Below are 23,315 nucleotides of genomic sequence, written 5' to 3' on the forward strand. Positions count from 1 at the left end.
TTCCCAGCTACATAATCATGCCACTTAACTTTTGTTCATTTATAAAAATATGATGGCTTAAGAACAGAATTAAGTTAAATGAGACTCTATATAAAAGGGTTTTGAAAACAGTAAAGCACAAAAATTATATATATAATCCTATATATAATCTCTAGAAAGTCCAGGAAACTTGGACTTTTCAAGTCTATCACAATGGGCTTTCTCATTTTGCTCACCTAGTTCTTTATTTTTTTTTAAGTTACTTTACAAATTACATATGTAATTTATTAAATTAAGCAAAATCTATCCTGGATATCAAAAAAATCTCAGACTCTGGACTGGTGAGATAATTCCATATGAGAAAATAAGTGGGAGGGAATGTTATAAAATAGTAATTCTTGGGCCGGGCAAAGTGGCTCATGCCTGTAATTCCAGCACGTTGGGAGGCTGAGGCGGGCAGTTCACTTGAGCCCAGCCTGGGCAACACGGCAAAACCCTGTCTCTACAAAAAATACAAAAATTAGCTGGGCTTAGTAGCATGCCCCTGTGGTCCCAGCTACTCGGAGACTAAAGTGAGACGATTGCTTGAGCCCGGGAGGGCAGCGCTGCAGTGAGCTATGATGGAGCTACTGTACTCCAACCTGGATGACAGAGCAAGACCCTGTCTCAAAAATAAATAAATAAATAAAATATTAATAGTAACTCTCTAACAGGTAATTGGAGAACCAAGAGCCCCTCCAACTATACCAAGTCCCTCTTTACCCATCCCCAAAACTGGAAATTTACATTTTGTTTCTGTAGCCCATTGGGAACTATTTCCATAGTGAAATACTGTTACTGATGGACTACATCCCGGTGTATCACAGAGAAAGGGTGAGGGCAGGGAGTAGGTGAGAAGGTTAAGAATCACTGTCAAAATATTCAAGCAAAGAAGTTGGCATCAAATTCAACACATTTATATGACAGCTAAGGAAAACTGAGTCTCAGGACGGTTAAGTGACTTGCTGTGGTTACACAGTAATAATTTTTAAAAATGTCTTCAAGGCCGGGCGAGGTGGCTCACGCCTGTAATCCCAGCACTTTAGGAGGCAGAAGCGGGCAGATCATGAGGTCAGGAGATTGAGACCATCCTGGCTAACACGGTGAAACCCTGTCTCTACTAAAAATACAAAAAATTAGCCGGGCATGGTGGCACGCACCTGTGGTCCCAGCTACTTGGGAGGCTGAGGCAGGGGAATGGCGTGAACCCGGGAGGCGGAGCTTGCGGTGAGCCGACATCGCATCACTGCACTCCAGCCTGGGCGACAGAGCAAGACTCCATCTCAAAAAAAAAAAAAAAAGTCTTCAAATGACAGCTTGATGTCTCTGCTCCTAAATTTCCTCATCTGTAAAATGAGTTAGCCAACATCAGTCTAGCACATTACAGCTTCCAAATTGTTGTGCATATATCCACAGAGCTTACCTGATTCCCTACCACACCGCAAAAGTCTAAGACGGCTATGGTGTAATAGAAAAAGCATGATGAACTAAACAATCATAAGAACCTGGCTTCAGATCTTAGCTGTGCTGTATAGCCTCAGCAAGTCAATTAACCTCTTTGTGTTTTCTTCTATCAAATGAATATAAAACAACACCTGTCCTAGCTAACCCAGGGGATTGTCCAAAGAATAAAGTCAGATAATATCAGTAAAAGTATTTTGTACATTATACAAAAGGCCCTTCATCATCTGGGCCCTGCCTCCTCTCTGCTCTCACGCCTCCCCACTTTACACCCTATCTTCTAAGCATACTAAACTACACAGGGCTCCCCAAACAGGCTCTCAAATCTTCTGCTCACATATTGCTCTCTCTTTCAAGAGGGTCCATCATCTCCCCTTTCTTCTCACCCCTCCCTGACTGTGCTTCGTTAACCCCTGATCATTTTTCAGAACCCATCTTAGATGTCACCTCCTTTAAGAATGCTTGCCGGGCCACCCCCATTTCAAGTGCAGCAGATGCCCTTCCTCTGTGTTCACATGGCACTTGCACTTATCTCCATATTTTTGTCATTTTTTGTCTCAATGTAGTGTAATTGTCTATGCACATGTCTGTTTCTCCCAGAAACTATAAACCCAAGGGTAGAGGCTATGATTCATCTGTTTATTCAGAACCTATGACAATGCCTGATGCATAATATGTATTTAGCAAATGAATGAACTTTAAATGGCAATAAAATATTACTTTTCATATAATACTTACATAAGACATTTATGCAAAACATTGTTAATATAAGGCAGTGCTTCTCAACTTTGCATATCAGAATCACCTATAAACCTTTCAAAATAGAGGTGCCAAGGCAACTCTTTACATCTTCACAAGTAATTCAAGTGCATAGCCAAAATTAAAACCACTGCTACACACAATCATAGTCATAAAATTACAAACTACTCTACCTGACATCTATATAGCTCAGTATCTTACAATTCACTTTTACATATATTATTAATCTTCACAAGAATTCTGTAAGTTAGGTATTATTTCTTTCAAATGAACAAATAGAGATTTAAATAAGTGTCCAAGTAGCTCTTTGTCTAACTTCAAATTTTGTGCTCTTCCTTATACCCTCCCTTGGTAAGTGCAGTAATACACAAATCAAGGGTTCCACCAGTGAGGAAGACATCAATCTTAGCTTTGTGGGAATCCAGGAGGAAATAAGGAAAGCTGGACCTTAAAGATATAGGCAGGCAGATGAGGGTGGAAGCCAAGCATATACTGTCATTGTCATTTGCCATCCCAAAAGATTCAAAAGGCAGATTCTATAAATTAGAAAATGCTCTTGCCAGCCTCAGTTAGTACTTAACAGTCTGAAAGGGAAAGGGATATTGGAGAAGGCTGGAAGTAGAAAAGTAATAAAAGAAAGCAGCCCATAAACAAGAATGGATTTCCCAATCCTGCATGCAAATTACCTAACCCTGACTCCAGGAACAAAAGCCAAGACATAATGGACTTAAGAATTATATGAGTTCTACAGTCAATCAATACCACCAAAACTCATGAGGGATGAATGAACCTCTGGTTCTTTCTAGACTTACTACTACACTATTCCTCAAGAAGGGATAATCCGGAGAAGCCTAGCACATACATGACTTTCCCCATCTCAAAAACTAAAAGAATGGGAGAGAAGAGGAAGATATTCATGAAAGAAAAGGCTTACAAAAAGGGTAGAAAAATGTAGCACATTAAGTTAATAAATTTACGATGGCACAGGGAAATATTCAGGCACAAGTGATTCCAAATACTGGATAAAGCCTGATCTGGCAGCTTCAGTAAAGAGGTATTATCTTCTAAGTCTGCAACATCATGACCATCTGACACAGGGTTTTATCAGCAATTATCCTTTCTAGTTCAAACTGTGGACTTCAGTCAGGGTTTTCTTAGGGAGAAGAAGCTAAAGAGATTAGGAACCAATTTAAAAGAATGTGTCTAGTGCCCCAAAATTTAGTTTGATAGAGTTTAAAAGGCAATATGTTATAGTGGCAAAGTAAAGTAGCACTTAGAATTTTAAAATGTGGTTTAAAATCAATATTCAGGCATTCATTAATGATGTGCCTCTGAGCAAGCCAAGACTTCTATTAATATGATCCTCAGCCTCCTAACTCGTAAAATGGGAATACCTATCTCATAGGGCTGTTACGAAGATTGAACAAAATAACATCCAGGAAAGATGTTATTTTTCCTGTATGAATGATAAATGTAAACGAATGTAAATCTGTCTTCACCAAGCCTTCTAATACACACACAAAAAAAACATACCAAATGGAAACTTTAACTCTCACTGCAATATATTTACTTGCAAAACATTCCTATATCCTCTGTGCAGAAACATTAAAAGCAGCCTGTGTACTGAAAATAGCACATAGCTGCTGGAGTCAGGTGCACATGGACTAGAATTGTTGGTCTGCCACTTACTTGCAGCAAAACCTTAAATAAGCTCCCTTTACTAGTATGACTCTCAGGTTTCCTCACCTATGATACAGAGATACCAGCAATCATCTCATAAGGTTATTCTGAGGGTTAAAAAGAACATGTTAAACATCTCATATAGGGCCTGGTACAGAACAGGTATTCAATAACGTAAGCCATTTTTAGTAAGCTTACCACCACCTAACAACTAACAAGCAAATTATACTTTTCAAAGATTCCTTTATAGTCATTATTTTAATTGCTTCATGATCCTGTAAACTAGTCATAGCAACTATTACTATCCCCATTTTACAGTTGGGACAAAACACATAGATAAAAATTACTTCTACAAGGTCATGCAGTAACATAGACACTAAAGAAGGTCTCCTAACTTTTCCAGGGTTTCATCTTCACCCACTACAAATTACAACATTACCCCTTAGAAATTAAAACAACATCTGTGAAGAGACTTTTTTTTTTTTTTAATAATGGGCATAGAAAATGACCCAGAAGGAGCAAATACTGGTGTGGGAGAATGTTTTTAAATTTTTTATTTTCAAGTTTGAATATACTGACTATTAATTTTGAATCAATGCATTTTTCCTTTTATTTTTAGTTGATATGTAATAATTGTACATATTTATGATATTTTGATATGTATATAATTTGTAATAATCAAATCAGGATAATTAGCATATTCATCACTCCAAACATTTATCATTTCTTTATCATAAACAGTCAAAAGCCTCTTGTTTTTAGATGCATATTGTTTATAGCTTTTCAAAAATAAACAATAAACTGTAGTGAGATGTATTCTTTTGATAACCTTAAACTTGTCTCTTTACTATGCCAAAAAGAAATATTTTTCTCCCACTTTCTGGTTATTATTTAGAAAAATAACATGGAGAGGGATCAGAAAATTCATTAAAACCAGCAACAACAGAATTAATGTCTCAAATTGGCAACTGCTGATTCCACCTTGATTTTTGTTTTAGCTTTCCCCAACAAAGCCCATGACCTCTTAAAATTTTTTAAAAGTCTGCCTGTCAAAATGATGCTTGTTTGACAAATTATTCCTAAACTGAGGGAAACAAATAGGCAGCTTTCTCCCCCCCTTTATGATCATATACCACCTTTTTTCATCCCTCTATTTCATCTCTTCAGTTCAGCACTTATCATGTCATATTATCTCTAGCTCCTTAAAGACTTGGGCTGCACTCTTGTATATAGCTGAACATCTTGCCCAGCACAGGGTCTGGCACATGGTGGAGAAGGACTCATAATTTTATAGTAAACGGATGAATAATTGAAGCCACTCTCCCAGAAGGAAGCTAGGAAAGGATAAAACTGGGCATGGTATCTTAGGGCTAATAAGAAAGTGAAAGAAACAAAGCATTTTAAGAGCTTGACAAAGAAGAGAAACCTTTGTGTGGAGTCAAACAGGCCCTATATAGCTTTAAGTATCACTAGAGAAAGACAAAAACCACAGGAGACCAGGAAGAGACAGTTTTAAGTTAAAAGACTCAAAAGTTAAGAGTGCTTAGACTTGCAAAACCAACTTGCAAATTCCAAAGAAACAATCCTGGCTTGGAATATTGCAACAGCAGTTTTCAGGTGGTGGTTAAAACAAACAAACGAACAAAAGACTAGGCTAAAAATTCTTGCAGGCTTTGGTTGGAGACACATAAAGGGAAAAGCTCAACCTAAAATGAATCCCCCAAAAATGTTAGGATCCCCTTGGATTTGCACATTGGACCATGATTCCTATTCATTCTGAGAACGGTTCTTGAGTAAAACCCCAATGTCGCAGCTGGCAATACATAGAATTAAATCATCTTACATTATTCGTTCAACAAATACTTGAGTGCCTGCTATATGCAGTCACTATTCTAGGCACTAGGATTAAAGCAATGACCAAACTGACAAAACTTCCCAGTCTCAGGAAGCTTTCATTCTATTGGCAAGAGAGGGATGGGATGGGATGGGATGGGATGTCACGCAGTTAAGTGCTACGGAAGAAAAACGGGACAGCAGGAGCTGGCAGGGTGCTGGTTTTTACTAAGAGCAGATCTTTTAACCCAGTGGTTCTCAAACTTTAGCAAGCATCAGAATCATTTAAAGGGCTTATTAAAGAAAAGAAATTCACAGGCTACCAAAAAAAGACAGGCACAAACTCAAGTAATTGCAACAGAGCGCTACAGAAGGCCATAAAAGTGGTATGTACATGAGCCAGAGGATGGAAGAGCAACTCATTCTATGCAGGAAAAGGAGAGACTAAGGGACTGCATCCCAGAGGCCCAACAAGGACATCTCCACAGGCAGGTAAGGGGTGGAAGGGCATTCCAGGAAGAAAACAGAACATGCAAGAGTGAAGATGAGAGTGGCAGGGGAGCCACAGAAAGTGAGACTGCAAAGGCAGGCAGTGGTCTGATCCCTGAGAGTTTTTTATTCCATGTTACTCTGAAATTTATCTTCAGAATATGAAGAGTCAGGGGTAGGGGGCGCTGATGTGGTAAGGTTTTGTTTTACAGAAATCTTTCTGGATGCACAGTACCTTCCTTTGAGGCACTGCTTCCTTCAAACCTAGCACAGGGACTCAAAACATGTGCTTAGTAAACGTATATTGAATTGAACTGAACAAGCTTTTTACCAAATGCCCTGTTATGGATGAGGCAGGTCACCTTCCCTGCAGGACTCACTTTGGCCAAGAGAAGACTTGTAAAACAGGTCCAGCAGCCTCAATTATTGCACACTACTACCTGTACAACTGGAGTCCCCCAGAGATTAGGGCAGACCTTCATTGTTTACTTGTCTACCTCACCCATTAGACTTTGAGCTCTTTGAAGACAGGGAATATCTTAATAGACTGAATCCCCATAGCCTTAGCAAGAGGCCTGAAACATAGTAGCTCTCCGAACTCCAGTAATGTTGGATAAACGAATTGACTGAATAAGCAAATTTACCAAGGTAGACCCATGAGCTCATGTAGTTAAAGAGTATGGATAAGCTTCAGGGAAAGTATGGGAAGTTTTCAGGGTCAATGTTCCCAAAACCCTTTTTGAAAGGCATAGTTTCTAGTTGAGGTGGGGAGTTTTTATACGCACCTGACTTAGAATTTTCCAATTAGGAACCAAAATGTTGTAAGTGCTGTGGTAGAAATCCCACCTGGCCAATGGGAAGAAATCAGCTCTGTCTGTGAGAGGAGAGACAGGATGGAGGCCAGCAAAGACTTCACAGTGTGGGAATTCTTCAGTGGACTCTTGAAAGCTGAGTCCGGTGCTTGCTACTTGCCCGTTTTGGGGCATAAAACCAAACTTCTGGAGCTTTTAAGGCTGGAAGTGACCAGCTCAAGGTCACACAAGAAGTAGATGAAGCCACAAGGTAAGAGAGATGAGGTATCTGTACTGATAATTCCTACTTTCTCCTGACAGAGTTGAAAGAGAACCCAAAAATGTAGGAGGCAAAATTAAAGATTGTTCTCAGGAACAATTCTTAAAGTCAAGACTAATGAATCTGAATTTTTATTAGTAACCACGGAACTAACCCTTCCCTTCACTGTTCACAGTTTTTGTAACAGTAGAACAATTATCCAAGGGGTTTAAAAACCAAGGACGTTGCTCACAACGCCAACACCCACTACTTCTCAAGTATTCTTCCAAAACACTCCCAGTAATGTGTACTGCTGAAATAGGATAGCGAAGGCTACAACAATCATGTCTTTTCAAACGTAATAATGAACATAAAATAACTATAAATCTCCCTCCCCGGTTGTTTTTCACTTCCCAAGTTACAGAATATTCCGGGGTGGGGGAGGGGCTGCGTAAGTCAAGTCCTACCAGCCCTTATTTTTCAGGGAGTAGAACCCTAAAGGTGACTGTCCAAGCCTGGAAGGGGTCATTTATTCCATGCAGAAGGAACTGGGCGCCGCTTTGCTGCGCCTCCTCGTAGCGGGACAGGGTGAGCGCCGCAGGACTGCGAAGTTCGGGACGGACTCGGTCCCGGACCGGTACTCGTGTGGCCTCCCGGCTCCAGCCTGGCCTGGCCCCGCCCCGCCCCTTCCCTCTCCCAGGTCTCTCGAATCGCCCGGCGTCTGAGACCCGCGACCCCGCCGGTACGCGCACAGGGGGCCTTTGTTGGCCCGACGGGAGCGGGCCTCGCGGGGCGACGCCCGCCTCACCTTACCTGGCGCCTCCTCCCGCCCAGGCGCCCGGCCCCGCAACGCGAAATAAATGGGCCCAGACCCCCACTCCACCCGTCCCCAACCCCGCGCCCCAGCCCTGGCAGCCCGGGACGCGAGGGGTACTGGGCGGTAGGCCCGCTCTCACCTTCCGCGCTCGCTCAGCTCCTCTCGGCTCCTCCTCCTCCTCCCGGCGGTGGGTGCCGCCTAGCCGGGAGTGAGGGCGCGAGTGTGCGCGAGCTACCGCTTCACTTTCTCCCTCCTGCCGCCACCGCCGCGCTGCCCGTGGCGGGGATCCCCTCAGGACAGGGGAACTGCGAGGGAAGGGATGATGGGGGGGCGGGAGGGAGCGAGGCGACGCGGGCGGGGGGGGGAAGGGGGGACTGAGGGGCGAGGTGCGAAGGGCTCAGATGGCCTCTGAGGCAGGAGGTGGTAACTGGATGCGGAGACCAGGTTCTTCGAGGGGGCTCACGAGAGCGCGGGGCTCCGTGGAAAAGGGAATGAGAGTCCAAGGGGGAAGGCGTCTGTGGGGGAGGACTGCAGAGCCTGTGAGGGAAGCGCGATGGGCGAGCGAGGGGGCGGGAGCGTGTGGGGGAAGCCGTGAGGGGGCGTCTACTATGCAGCCACCACCTTCGGCTCCGGCTGCAGCCGCGGGAGGGCCGCCTCCCCCGCCCACAGCCGCGCTATTGTACGCCGCCCGGCAGGCCTGACCGCCTAGTTCACTGGCTCCCCTACTCCTCCTCCTCCCGCCTCCTCCTCCCCTCTGCCCTTTCCCCTTCTCCCCCTCCCCCTCCCCCCTCCCCCTCCCCGGCGCGGCGGCGGCGGCTCCGGTGGAGCCGTGCCCGCCCCGCCTCCCTCAGGTGGGAGGGGGCGGGGAGGGCCTGACCGACACGTGGGAGCGAGGCCAAACCCTGGCCCGCATAAGGGCGAACGCCTGGGATTACGTCATCGGCGCGTGACGCCAGAGGCTGGGGAATCACCCGCTTGCTGCGTGACGTCATCGCGTCGCGTCACTGTTCTCGGTCCGCTGTCCGTGGCGGGTTGTTTCCGTGCAGCCTTTCTATCAGACAATTTTGGGACGATTTCTGGGAGGACTACTGTAGTAGTCAGGATGGAGAAAGACGGCTAACTTCCGGCGCTGAGGGTCCTTTTCAGGTTAACAAAGCACCACCGCATCTATGAGCTCGTTGTCAAGGGCTGAATTTGAAAACTATCCGATGTCGTGTGATCTCACAGCCAGACATGTATTATGTTTTCTTTCTGTGGGAGAGGGGGCAGGGGTGGGAGAAAGACAAAGAAATTATAACGGAGATGTTTCAACTACTGTGAACTGACATACGAAAAGAATGGGCTTCCTTTCACGTTTTTTCCCCTACCGTGGAGGGTACTTTCGACCCAAAGCTTTCTTTCTCCTGAGCTCAGATTGTGTATTTCCCAATACCTCCCGAGCAGCATTACCTGCATACTCTTCGTACCTCAGATTCAACATGTGCGAAACTGAGACAGCATTAGAAAGGCTAAGAGTCCGGAATCAGGTTGCCTTGCTTGAAATCCTAGCTATTCAAATATTAGTGATAGGACCTTGACATTTCTAAGCCGTAATTTTTCTGTAATAATAAGTAGTACCTTAACTACGTCTTCCTAAGCCTCAGTTTTACCATGGTAATAGTAACAAGGCCTTTAGAATGTTAGCTATTATTATTATTTCCCCCCCCCCAAATTGCTTCTTACGTTCCTTTCCGTTCTCAATGAATGGGCCACCCATTCAACAATCCCCTAAGCCAGGAACCTAGACATACTAATAGATCCCCGTTCTTCCTCTCTCAACATCCATATCAAGTTGGACACCAAGTCTTCTAGCTTCTCCTAAATATTTTTCAAGTCCTTGCCTGTGTCGTCTTCTACTACCACCACCTGAACAACTGGAGCAACCTTTAGTCTCTTCAAATTCAATCTATTTTTCTCACTAGTTACCTGAGTAGCCTTATAAAAGCACAAATCTGATGATGTCCTCCCGTTTAAACACCGAAAGGATTTTATTGCTTTCAGGATAAAGTTCAAACTCCTGAACTTGGCACTTTATTACCTGACTGCTTACACTAGCCTTTCTAGCTTTGTCTCACATCATTTATTTTTTGCTCCAAGCACACTGAAATATTAACGTTATTTGAATACACATTTCTTCATGTCTTCGAGCTCTTCCCTACTTATCTGACTGGCCAACACCTATTCATTGTACAAAGCTGAGCTCAAATGTCATTCATATTCATATTCATATTCATTTGACTAATATTTCTAAAGTTTCCCTAAGCCTTAACAAAACTGTAATTCTATAGTATTTCTATGCCTTTTATGGAAGTAACTGCATTTGTGTATCTAATTTCTTGAGTTCCTTGACAGCAAGTCATATTCCTTTCCATATCCTCAGCACCTAAAACAGTGCTTGACATATACCTAAGTATCAATATGTTGTTAAAATATATTTAATAAAGCCAGGCGCGGTGGCTCACGCCTGTAATCCCAGCACTTGGGAGGCCAAGGCAGCCAGATCACCTGAGGTCAGAAGGTTGAGACCAGCCTGGCCAATATGGCGAAACCCCATCTCTACTAAAATACAAAAATTAGCCGGGCGTAGTGGCAGGCACCTGTAATCCCAGCTACTCAGGAGGCTGAGGCAGGAGAATTGCTTAAACCCAGGAGGCGGTGGTTGTAGGAAGCTGTGATTGCACCACCACACTCCAGCCTGGGTGACAAGAGCAAAACTCCATCTCAAAAAAAAATGTATTTAATAAATGTTCCTATTGTTCTTTCTATGTGCCAGGTACTGTTCTGAGCACTTTACAAACACTGTCTTTAAACCTCTACCCTTTACGGTAGATACTGTTGTTATCCTCACCCATCTTATTGATGAGGGAACTGAGGCACAGAGGGGTTAAGTAACTTAACCCAGGATCCTAACCCAGTAAATTGACTCTAATCTGGATTGTCTTTTCGTGATCTCTGCACTAGACAGAATAATGGCTCATCCAATGGAATGTTCACATTCCAATCCCTGGGAACTATGAATATGTTACCTTCCATGACAAAAGGACTCTGCAGATGTGAGTAAATTGAGGATTTGGGGAAAGGGACTCTCCAGCTTTTGGGAGCAGACTCCGGAAAATGGAAAAGGCAAGAAAATGGATCCTCCCTTGGAGCCTCTGGAAAGGAAGAGACGGTATCCTGATGATACCTTAATTTTAGCCCACTGACATCCATTCAGGACTTCTGAACTACAGAACTGTGAAATAATAAATGTGTATTGTTGGCCAGGCACAGTGGCTCACATCTGTAATCCCAGCACTTTGGGAGGCCGAGGCGGGTGTATCACCTGAGGTCAGGAGTTCAAGAGCAGCCTGGCCAACATGGTGAAACCCCATCTCTACTAAAAATACAAAATTAGCTGGGCGTGGTGGCACATGCTTGTAATCCCAGCTACTCGGGAGCTGAGGCAGGAGAATCGGTTGAATCCAGGAGGTAAAGATGCTGTGAGCCAAGATTGCGCCATTGCACTTAAGCCTGGAGACAAGAGTGAAACTCCATCTCAAAAAATAAAATTAAAAAAAAAAAAGTGTATTGTTTTAAGCCCACTTTGTGTTTGATAATTTGTTACAGCATCCATAAGAAACTAATACAATCTCTAATCAAAGGTGACTGCTCTATGCTAGGAATTGCTAGCAGGATGAGAAGTGAAACTGTCCACCAAAGCTGCAGCTGAAATCAGAGATGGGCTAGAAGTGGAATAAATAAGTAGGATAAGTGTATACAGTAAGTCCTCACTTAACGCCATCAATGGGTTCTGCAACTTTAGGCAAAACAATGTATAACAAAACCAATTTTACCATAGGCTGGCTAATTGATATAAATAAGAGTTGAGTTCCTGTGGCATATTTCTGGTCACAAGACATCATCAAACTTCTAAATAAAGACCAAAACACCTCTAATATCAAACATTGAAATCAATATGACCTATACATACATTTAAGAAAGATTAATAAAAAGAGGCCAAACCAGGTGCCTTGGCTCATGCCTGTAATCCCAGCACTTTGGGAGGCCAAGGTGGGCAGATCGCTTGAGCCCAGGAGTTTGAGACCAGGCAAGATAACATGACAAAACACCATTTCTACAAAAAAAAAAAAAAAACCCAAATACAAAAAATTAGCCAGGCATGTCAGCACACCCCTGTAGTCCCATAGTCCCAGCTACCCAGGAGGCTAAGGTGGGAGGATCACTTAAGCCCCGGAGGTCAAGGCCACAGTGAGCCATGACTGCACACCTTTGCACTTCAGTCTGGGCGACAGAGTGAGACCTTGTTTCAAAAACAAAACAAAAAACAAGAGGCTGGGCACAGTGATTCATGCCTGTAATCCCAGCATTTTGGGAGACCAAGGCAGAAGATCACTTAAGCCTAGGAGGTCGAGGCTGCAGTGAGCCGTGATCATGCCACTGCACTCCAGCCCAGGAAACAGCGTGAAACCGTGTCTCAAAAATAAACAAGTAAGATCATTATTTACCCAATTTTTCCAGTTCAGGGTTGAGAGTAGCCAGAGCCTATCCCAGCAGCTTAAGGTGCAAGGCAGGAACCAACCATGTATAGGATGCTACGTAAGCTATTCCAGGGTGCACTCACATGCACACCAACACTCACTCAGACTAGGACAATTGAAACATGCCAGTTAACTTCATGTGCACATCTTTGGGATGTGGGAGGAAGCTAGAGTACACAGAGAAAACAGAGTCCAAACTACACTGGTGACCCAGGCCAAGAAGTTATTTTTTTTTTCTCATTAACATTGTAACAAAATAACATTATTCAAGGACTTGTTGTATTTCACTTTATAAGAAATTGCCAAACTGTTTCCCAAAATGGTTGTACCATTCAGGATCCTTTTGACACGTCCTCATCATCGTTCTTTGAGCTCTTCCTTGCTTTTTGGTCCAAGATGTTCTAAGCTCTTCTTACACTTTCTTTGACCCAGCCCTCAAATGAGCCATTACTCCAAAGAGCTCTGATTCTTTTCAATGAAGAATAGTATTTAAATGTGAAGATCTGGCCTAGCACGGTGGCCCAAGCCTGTAATCCTAGCACTTTGGGAGGCCAAGGTGGGTGGATTGCCTGAGCTCAGGAGTTCAAGACCAGCCTGGGCAACATGGCGAAACCCCAATCTCTACTAAAATACAAAAAAAAAAATTAGCCGGGCGTGGTGGCATGTGCCTGTAGTCCCAGCTGCTCGGGAGGCTGAGGCAGGAGAATTGCTTGAGCCCGGGAGGCAGAGGTTGCAGTGAACTGAGATCAGGCCACTGCACTTCAGCCTGGTGACAGAGTGAGAGTCAACATTTAAATGTTAAGATCTAGGCCAGGCGCAGTGGCTCATGCCTGTAATCCCAACACTTTGGGAGGCCGAGGTGGGCGGATCATGAGGTCAGGAGATCGAGACCATCCTGGCTAACATGGTGAAACCCCGTCTCCGCTAAAAATACAACAACAACAAAAAAAATTAGCTGGGCGTGGTGGCAGGCGCCTATAGTCCCAGCTGCTTGGGAGGCTGAGGCAGGAGAATGGCATGAACCCAAGAGGCACAGCTTGCAGTGAGCCGAGACCGCGCCACTGCACTCCAGCCTAGGCGGCCGAGCAAGACTCCATCTCAAAAAAAAAAAAAAAAAAAAAAAAGTTAAGATCTAAGCATTAGCACTCATTGTAATAGATGCCACTGTTCCCAAACTCAGACCTACTTTTGCTCTCTTTCTGGCCTTTAAGAAGCATACCGTCACGAGTTCTATGGCTTCAAGGAAATGAATTTTGCCAACAACCTGAGGGAGCTTGGAAACTGCTGATGAGAATGCAGCCCTCCGATGTCATGATTGCAGCCTATGAAACCCTGAGCAAAAGACCCATCTAAGCCATTTCCAGACTCCTGACCCACAGAAACTGTCAGATAATGAATATGTGTTGTTGTAAGCCACTAAGTTTGTGGTAATTTGTTGCTGAGACATAGAAAACTTATAGGGGGCCAAAGGAGAGAAGGGGGAGAAGAAGAGGAAAGGAAGAGCTCTGGAGACATTTTATATTTCCTAATTCTTCCTCTTTCCTGCTGCCTTGAGTGTACACACGAAGGCTGGAGCTGGAGCAGCTATTCAGAAACCATGAAGAAAAGGCCAAGAAAAATAAACTTTTTTTTTTTTTTTTGGTGACAGAGTCTCACTCTGTCACCCAGGCTGGAGTGCAGTGGTACGATATCGGCTCACTGCAAACTCCGTCTCCTAGGCTCAAGCGATTCTCATGCCTCAGCCTCCCAATTAGCTGGGATTACAGGCGCCCACCACCACACCCGGCTAATTTTTGTATTTTTAGTGGAGATGAGGTTTCACCATGTTGGCCAGGCTGGTCTCAAACTCCTTACCTCAAATGATCCACCCACCTCAGCCTCCCAAACTGCTGGGATTACAGGCATCAGCCACAGTGCTGGGCCCAAAATCACAAAGATCTTGAACTAAGTACTTTGAGTCATCAACCTAATGCCAGGAACCACCTGCCTCCAGAATTTCTATCAGGAGAAAGAGAAGTAAGTTTTTTAAAGCTGTTGTTTCTCAGGACTCTTACAGCCAAAAGCTGTTCCTTAATAGTTCAGTGTGTTTTGTAAGTTTCCATATGTATGCTTTGTTTTGTTTTGTTTTAACTATCTTTTCACTGCTGTTTCTTGAACATGGCAAGCACCCTCCCAACTCAGGGCTTTTGATCTTGCTATTCACTCTGCATGGAATTTTCTTCCCCTACATAGCTGCATATCTTGCTCCCTCACTCCTTTCAGGTTTCTGCTCAAATGTTACTTCATCAGAGAGGCTTTTCTTTTTTTTAAAAAAAAGTATACTTTAATAAGTATAAAGTATATAAACAATTAGGTAAGCTTGTGGAGAAGCTGACCAAGATACATAAATTAGGAGATACAAGTGTCCATCTAAATTTTCTGTATTTTATTATTTTACAGAATATTTATTAAAGGTGTTTAATATACACTTTCTCATCTGTCATTTTGGAAGTCCTTTATTGTAAAGATAATTCTATTGTCTGAGTAACCACCATGGTTTTTTTTTTTTTTTTTTTTTGAGACAGAGTCTTGCTCTGTTGCCCAGGCTGGAGTGCAGTGGTGCAATCTCAACTCACTGCAACCTCCACCTCCCAGGTTCAAGTGGTTCTGCTGCCGCAGCCTCCCGAATAGCTGGGATTACAGGTGTGTGCCACCATGCCCAACTAATTTTTGCACTTTTAGTAGAGGTGGGGTTTCACCATGTTGGCCAGAGTGGTCTTGAGCTCCTGACCTCAAGTGATCCACCTGCCTCAGCCTCCCAAAGTGCTGGGATTACAGGCGTGAGCCACCACACCCAGCCTAAATATTTTTTGAAATTTGTTTATCATCTGTCCTCTTGCCCTCAGAATGCAAGCTTCATGACAGTAGGACTTCATCTCATTTGTTTGTTGCTGTGTGCCCAGCTTCTAGAAAATTACCTGGTGTATAATACATGCTTAATAAATATATTATTTCTAATTTAATTTCATTGTGGTCAGGAGACATGCTTTGCATAACATCTTTTTAAACTTTCTTGAGACTTTCTTTTGCCCTTGTACGTGTTCTAGTGCATATTTTAAAAGAATGCATATTCTCTATTTGTTGGATGCAGCATTCTATTTCTATTATATCAATTATATTAACTACATCATTCCAGTGTCTATTCTTTTTCTATTATATCAAGTATATTAACTACATCGTTCCAGTGTCTATTAACTTAATGTTCCAACTTGAGTTAATGATCCATCAACTTAATGTAAAAATGTGATTAAAAATCTCCAAATATATATAACTGTGCATTTGTCAATTTTTCCCTTTTTGATTTATGTGGTGATTCTCTGTTGTTAGGCTTGTGATTTGGGTGATTTGTGTCTTTTAACATTGTATCTTTAGGCCAGGCACGGTGGCTCATGCCTGTAATCCCAGCACTTTGGGAGGCCGAGGCGGGCGGATCACGAGGTCAATAGGTCGAGACCATCCTGGCCAACAAGGTGAAACCCCATCTCTACTAAAAATACAAAAATTAGCCAGGTGTGGTAGCATGTGCCTGTAGTCCCAGGTACTCAGGAGGCTGAGGCAGGAGAATTGCTTGAACCCGGGAGGCAGAGGTTGCAGTGAGCCGAGATTGTGCCACTGCACTCCAGCCTGGTGACAGAGGGAGACTGCATCTCAAAAAAAAAAAAAGAAAAAAAAATTACATCTTTTCTGAGTAGCACAATTGCTAGATTCTATTTTTATGCAATGATAGTTTTTGGATTTGTATAGGTGAGTTTAATCTGTTTCACTATATTGTGTCTTCCTGTATTAGAACATGTCTCTCCAGGAAAATGTAAGCTTCTTGAGTGTGGGGAGTTTGTTTTACTCACTACTATATCTCTAGAGCTTGGAACAGTGCTGTACTTATTAGGTACTAAATACATATCTATTCCTTGTTAATAGTGATTATTGCTATTTTCATTTCTATTATCTTGAATGTTTTCTTTTTACCATTTTGCTTCTTTTTTTTGAGATGGAGTCTCGCTCTGTTGCCCAGGCTGGAGTGTAGTGGCACGATCTTGGCTCACTGCAAGCTCCGCCTCCCGGGTTCAAGCAATTCTCCTGTCTCAGCCTCCTGAGTAGCTGGGATTACAGGCACACCCCACCACGCCCAGTTAATTTTTGTATTTTTAGTAGAGATGGGGTTTCATCATATTGGTCAGGCTGGTCTCGAACTCCTGACCTCAGGTAATCCGCCAGCCTCAGCTTCCCAAAGTGCTGGGATTACTGGCGTGAACCACTACGCCCGGCCTGTTTTGCTTCTTTATTGTTCTTTTCTGTATTCTGTTGGATTGATAACGTTTTATTGGCTTCCCTCTGCCCCACTGATGCCTTAGAAGATAAAAATTGTCTTTCTATTCTTTTAATGATTATCCTTAAAAAAGATATATATAAATTTAGCTATAAACTTTCATAAATTATCAGTGTCTCCATCCTCCTCCAAAGTAAGATGAAACCTTCAATATACTTTAACACTCACTGATCATTCCTCTTGAATTCCTTTTAATTAGTTTTTGTACATGTCTAAAAATGATTTTATTTTTCCCTCACTCTTTTTTTCTTTTCTTTTTTTTTTTTTTTTTGAGACAGGGTCTTACTCTGTCACCCAGGCTGGAGTGCAGTGGCATGATCTCGTCTCACTGCAGCCTCGACCTCCTGAGCTCAAGCAATCCTCCCACCTCAGCCTTCAGCCTGCTGAGTAGCTGGGATGACAGGCACTCGCCACCCTGCTCAGCTAATTTTTGAGTGTTTCTTTTTGTAAAGGCAGGATCTCCCTCTGTTGCCCAGCTGGTCTTGAACTCCTAGGCACAAGCGATCCTCCCGACTTCAGACTCCCAAAGTGCTAAGATTACAGGCATGAGCCACCACACCCAGCTTTTCCCTCACTCTTGAATGATAGGTAATCACCTGTAATCCCAGCACTTTGGGAGGCCAAGGCAGGTGGATCACCTGAGGTCAGGAGTTCAAGACCAGACTGGCCAATAGGGTGAAACCTTGTCTCTACTAAAAATACAAAAATTAGCTGGGCATGGTGGTGGGCACCTGTAATCCCAGCTACTCAGGAGGCTGAGGCAGGAGAATCGCTTGAACCTAAGAGGCGGAGGTTGCAGTGAGCCAAGATTGTGCCATTGCACTCCAGCCTTGGTGACAAGAATGAAACTCCATCTCAAAAAAAAAAAAAAAAAAAAGAATAGTCTCTGTGGCCTAAAAGAGTGGAGAAAGTAGGAAAGAGTATAACCAGCTGGTTGAAACAACCTCATCAGATAACGGCATGTTCGTAATCCATGGACAGAAATAAAACTCAGACCAAGTCACTGAAAAGGAATAGACACGCTGGGAAATGGGATGAGGAAAGTGAGGAGGATTATAGGGCTCTTTAAAAATTTAGCATACCAGTCTATCAACAGACATTTATCAAAACTCTACTTTGCTACATATTGAATGATTCCATTTACATGAAATTTCTTTAAAAAGGAAAATCTATAAAGACAGAGCACAGATCAGTTGTTGTTTGGGGGTAAGAGCGGTGATTGACTACAAACAGGTACAAGGAAACTTTGTGGGGTATTGGAAATATTCTAAAATTGCATTGCAGTGATCTTCACACAACTGCATAGATTTATTAAAAATCACTGTGCACTTAAATTGGGCAAATTTTCTGGTATGTAAATTATACCTCAATAAAGCTTAAAAATGCTATTGCATGGCTAGCCATATGGAAGGTGCTAATGTGTGAGTAATGAGAACTAACTATAACATCCTAAGAATGGAACTGAAGGGGTTACAGCAATTCGTGGAGATGAAAATTTAGTAAAGTAGACATGTCTATTTTTGCCTCCATTTTCATATTTCTTTCTAAAGAACTTAGTTTGACAATACCTATAGAATGGCAGAGCTTTACGTTACACAAAGTCCCATCCTTCTGGCTGAATGGACCAGGGATGAGCATCTGATTCAGGTTAGATCAATCAGATTCTCTCTTTCTCTGGAATTTGGAATTAGGAAATGAAAAATAGAGCCAGCCATATGGTACCAAGTGCTTTATTAGAAAGGCAATGTAGAATGGGAGTGTAGGGTGCCATAGCAAACTGAAGGCTTTATTTAGTAAGCGTTAGTATAGAGAAAACCATAAGTCCTATAACATTAGTATAGAGAAAAACCATGAGTAAGCCAAAAAAAAAAAAAGTTATCCATAAAAAAAAAAAAAAAGGAAAGCTGAGAAGATGAACAGAGATAAGTAGAGATCAGAGACAAGGTGGGCCCACAAGAGAAAACCAGAGTGGCTTCAACAATCAGCTGCTCCATGTCAGTCCCCAGGAGGCTTGACTGAACTTTTGGTCCTGGTGGTTAGATTGTTCATTAAGCAATATACCCCCTGGGGTGGATGTGGTATATTAGTGCTCAACCTGTATTCCAAGCTCGTTTTAGTGTACCCTCTACTACAGAGACTGGAAAGATAGAAATAACATTTTTTTAGACTTTCTTAGAATTAAGATTTTATATCCAAATTAGGTTCCACCAATTAGAAGCACTCATGGGTGGTTGGGAAAGCAGAAGTTGGGCAGAGATTGTCTTCCTGCTGCTTTGCCTATTGCTGCCAGGAAGAAAAGTTATGGAGACTGGGTTTTCCTGCAGCAGTGCCTCAGTGACCAGTCACTAACTTTGTGGGTGTCAAGAGGAGTTGTCTAACTTCACATGCTCTCACTTGTTTGTGGGAGCTAAACATTAAAACAATTGGACTCATGGAGCTAGAAAATAGAATGATGGTTACTGTATTAGTCTGTTTTCACGCTGCTGATAAAGACATACCTGAGACTGGGTAATTTACAAAAGAAAGGTTTACTGGATTTATAGTTCCACATGGCTAGGGAGGCCTCACAATCACGGCAGAAGGCAAGGAGGAACAAGTCACATCTTACGTGGATGGCAGCAGGCAAAAAAAGAGAGAGCTTGTGCAGGAAAACTCCCCGTTATAATACTGTCAGATCTTGTGAGACTTATTCCCTATCACAAGAACAGCATGGGAAAGACCTGCCCCCATAATTCAATTATCTCCCACTGGGTCCCTCCCACATCACTTGGGAATTCAAGATGAGATTTGGATGTTACACAGCAAAACCATATCAGTTACCAAAAGCCGGAAAGAGTAGCGGGGTAGAGGTGGGGGTGAGGGGAATAGTGGTTAGAGAGTACAAAAAAATAGTTGAAATGAATAAGCTGTAGTATTTGATACCACAACAGGGTGACTATAGCCAATAATAATTTAATTGTACATTTTAAATAACTAAAAGAGTATAATTGGATTATTTGTAACATAAAGGATGAATGCTTAAGGTGATGGATACCTCATTTACACTGGTGTGATTATCACACATGGTTTGTCTGTATCAAAATATTCCATATACCTCATAAATGTATATACCTACTATATACCCACAAAAATTTTAAAATAAAAAAAAATTTTTTTTTTTTTGAGACAAAGTTTCACACTTGTTGCCCAGGCTGGAGTGCAATGGCGCAATCTCAGCTCACTGCAACCTCTGCCTCCTGGGTTCAAGCAATTCTCCTGCCTCAGCCTCCTGAGTAGCTGAGATTACAGGCGTCTGCCACCTCACCTGGTGAATTTTGTATTTTTAGTAGAGATGGGGTTTCACCATGTTGGTCAGGCTGATCTTGAACTCCTGACCTCAGGTGACCCACCCACCTTGGTCTCCCAAAGTGCTGGGATTACAGGCGTGAGCCACCATGCCTGGCCTAAACTTCTTAATGTAAAATTAAAATTTTAAAAAGGAGTTATCTAGAGCAGCAGCAGCATTCTGATTCTTCGGTTGCAACTATAATAGTGTATTCTCGAACATCGGTAGTTCCGTCGATGGTTTTTTGATTCTCCACCTCTCTTACGGTAAAAGAGATGGCAGCTCCAGTGGCCAGCCAGTTTTGCAGTATTATTCTGGGGATTATTCCTGGAGGTCTAGCCTACAGCTCACTCCTCCTAACTTTGCAATAACTTCATAAACATCTCATTTCTTTTTAAATCCTCTTCCATTTACCATAGCTAGAGTGATTTCTGTTTTCTGTACTTGAAGCTTGACTGATACACACCCCTTTTTCTTGAGCTGGTTTAAAAAGGTTCCTGTTCCTTGCAGCCAAGTGATCCTAGTCTAAGATATCAGTGGGGGTATTAAAAGTTGACTATTGCAGGCCGGCCATGGTGGCTCATGCCTGTAATCCCAGCACTTTGGGAGGCTGAGATGGGAAGATTCTTTGAGCAGCCTAGGAGTTCAAGACCAGCCTGGGCAACATAGCAAGACCTCATCTCAAAAAAAAAAAGTTGACAATTGCAGAGGAGGAGGTGGGGCAAGATGGCTGAATAAAAGCCTCTACTAATTGTCCTCCCCACAGGAACACCAAATTGAACAACTATCCACACAAAAAAATCACCTTCATAACAACCAAAAATCAGTTGAGTAATCATAGTACCTGGTTTTAACTTCATATTACTTAAAGAGCACATAAAAGGGTAGGAAAAACAATCTCGAATTGCAGACACCACCCCTCTTCCAACCCCTGGCAGTGGCCACATGGCATGGAGAGAGAATCTATTTGTTTGGGGGAGGGAAAGCACAGTGGTTGTGGCACATTTTGCATTGGAACTCACTGCCACCCTGTCACAGTGGGAAGCAACACCATCCAAAACTCAGCCAGAACCCATGGAAGCATGGAAGAGCATTTAGACCAGCCCTATCTGGGTGGGGAATTGTCTATCCCAGTAGCTGAGACCTGAGTTCCAGCAAGCCTCATCATTGTGGGCTAAAATGCTCTGGGGTTCTAAGTGAACTTGAGAGGCAGTCTAAGCCACAAGGACTGCAATTCCTCGGCAAGTCCGGGTGCTGTTCCAGGATCAGAGCCAGTGGACTTAGGGGTTATGTGACCTAGTGAGGCACTGGCCAGGGTAACCAAGGAAATGCTTGCACCACCTCTCCCACAGCACCAGGCAGCACAGCTCATGGCTCCAGGAGAGACTCCTTCCTTCCACCTGAGGAGAGGAGAGGGAAAAGTAAAGAGGACTTTGTCTTGCAACTTAGATACTTGCTCAGCCACAGTAGGATAGGGCAACAGGTAGAATCCTGAGGACCCCATTCGAGGCCCTAGCTCCTGGATGACATTTCTATACACACTCTGGGCCAGAAGGGAACATGCTGCCTTGAGGAAAATAACCCACTAATGGCAGAATTCGTCATCATCTGCTGACTATAGAGTCCTTGAGTCCTGAATAAACAGCAGGGATAGCCAGGTGGTACTCACCATGGGCCCTGGGTGAGAGATTCAGAGATGTGCTGGCTTCAGGTGTAAACCCAGCACATTCCCAGCTATGGTAGCCACAGGGAGGGACTCCTTCTGCTTGAGAAAAGAGTAGAGAGGACTTTGTCTTGCAGTTAGGTACCAGCTCAGCCACAGTAGGGTAGAGCACCAAGCAGGCTCTTGGGGTTCCTGATTCCAGGCCTTGGCTTGTGGATGGCATATCTGGACCTTCCCTGGGACCAGGGCCCTAAAGGGAGAGTCCCAGGCCCAGCAGCATTCACCACAAGTTGACTGAAGAGCCTTGGGTCTTGAGTGAACATTGGTGGTAGCCAGGCAGTACTCGCTGTGGGCCTGGGGCATGGTGGCCACGGGGAGAGATTCTTCTGCTTGTGGAAAGGGAGGGAAGAGTATGAAGAACTTTATCTTGTGTCTTGGGTACCAGCTCAGTCACAGTAGAATAGAGCACCAGGTAGATCCCTAAGGTTTCTGACTCTAGGCCTGGCTCCTGGATGGCATCTCTGAACCCACCTGGAGTCAGGGGAACTCACTGCCCTGAAGAGAAGGACACAAGCCTGGCTGGCTTCTATTGTAGAGCCCTAGGGCCTTGAGTGAACATAGGAAGTACCAGGCAGTAGTTACTGTGGCTCTTGGGCAAGACCCAGTTATGTACTGGCTTTAGGTCTGCCTCAGTGCAGTCCCAATGGTAGTAGTCACAGAGGTGCTTGTATCACTCCTCTTCCAGCTCCAGGTGGCTCAGCATACAGAGAGAGACTTTATGTGTTTGGGAGAAAGTAAAGGAAGGGAGCAAGAGTCTCTACTTGGTAATCTGGATAATCCTTCTGCATCTTATCGAAGACCACCAAGGCACTACCTCTATGAGTCTGTAAGAGCCATAGTGTTACTGGGCTTGGGGTTGCCCCTAAGGCAAATATGGCTGCAGTGATTTAAAAAAAAACTTGGATCACAACACCTGAGTCCCTTCAAATACCTGGAAAGCCTTTCCAGTACAGGTGCAAACAAGCCCAAACTGTGAAGACCACAATAAATGCTTAATTCTTCAATGCCCAGACACCAATGGACATCCACAAGCATCAAGACCATCTATGAAAACATGAGATCACCAAATGAACTAAATCAGGCACCAGTGACCAATCCCAGAGTAATAGAGATATGTGACCTTTCAGAAGAAGAATTCAAAATAGCTGTTTTGAGGAAACTCAGCAAAATTCAAGATAATACAGAGAAGGAATTCAGAATCCTATCCAATAAATTTA

At 43.4% G+C, this 23,315-nt stretch overlaps 2 protein-coding genes across 5 annotated transcripts in view; one reads left to right on the forward strand and one right to left on the reverse strand.

Annotated features, from left to right (window-relative positions):
• The window catches only part of PAK1 (p21 (RAC1) activated kinase 1), a 151,823-nt gene extending 143,437 nt beyond the window's left edge, over positions 1 to 8,386 (reverse strand). For 2 of the 4 annotated variants that reach the window (XM_008960243.5, XM_034933426.3), the window contains exon 1: positions 8,247 to 8,386. The gene's annotated coding sequence lies outside the window, so the exon portion shown is untranslated. The remainder of the gene's footprint in view (positions 1 to 8,246) is intronic. The other 2 variants (XM_008960247.6, XM_057299208.2) reach the window with 2 other exon arrangements.
• A 152-nt stretch (positions 8,387 to 8,538) lies between these two features.
• The window catches only part of LOC100981351 (NADPH--cytochrome P450 reductase-like), a 29,823-nt gene continuing 15,046 nt past the window's right edge, over positions 8,539 to 23,315 (forward strand). Inside the window, exon 1 of the mRNA XM_034934166.3 lies at positions 8,539 to 8,786. Within this exon, the coding sequence (XP_034790057.1) occupies positions 8,539 to 8,786 (248 nt within the window). The remainder of the gene's footprint in view (positions 8,787 to 23,315) is intronic.

This window comes from Pan paniscus, chromosome 9 (genome assembly GCF_029289425.2).
Source record: "Pan paniscus chromosome 9, NHGRI_mPanPan1-v2.0_pri, whole genome shotgun sequence".
Classification (NCBI taxonomy): domain Eukaryota; kingdom Metazoa; phylum Chordata; class Mammalia; order Primates; family Hominidae; genus Pan; species Pan paniscus.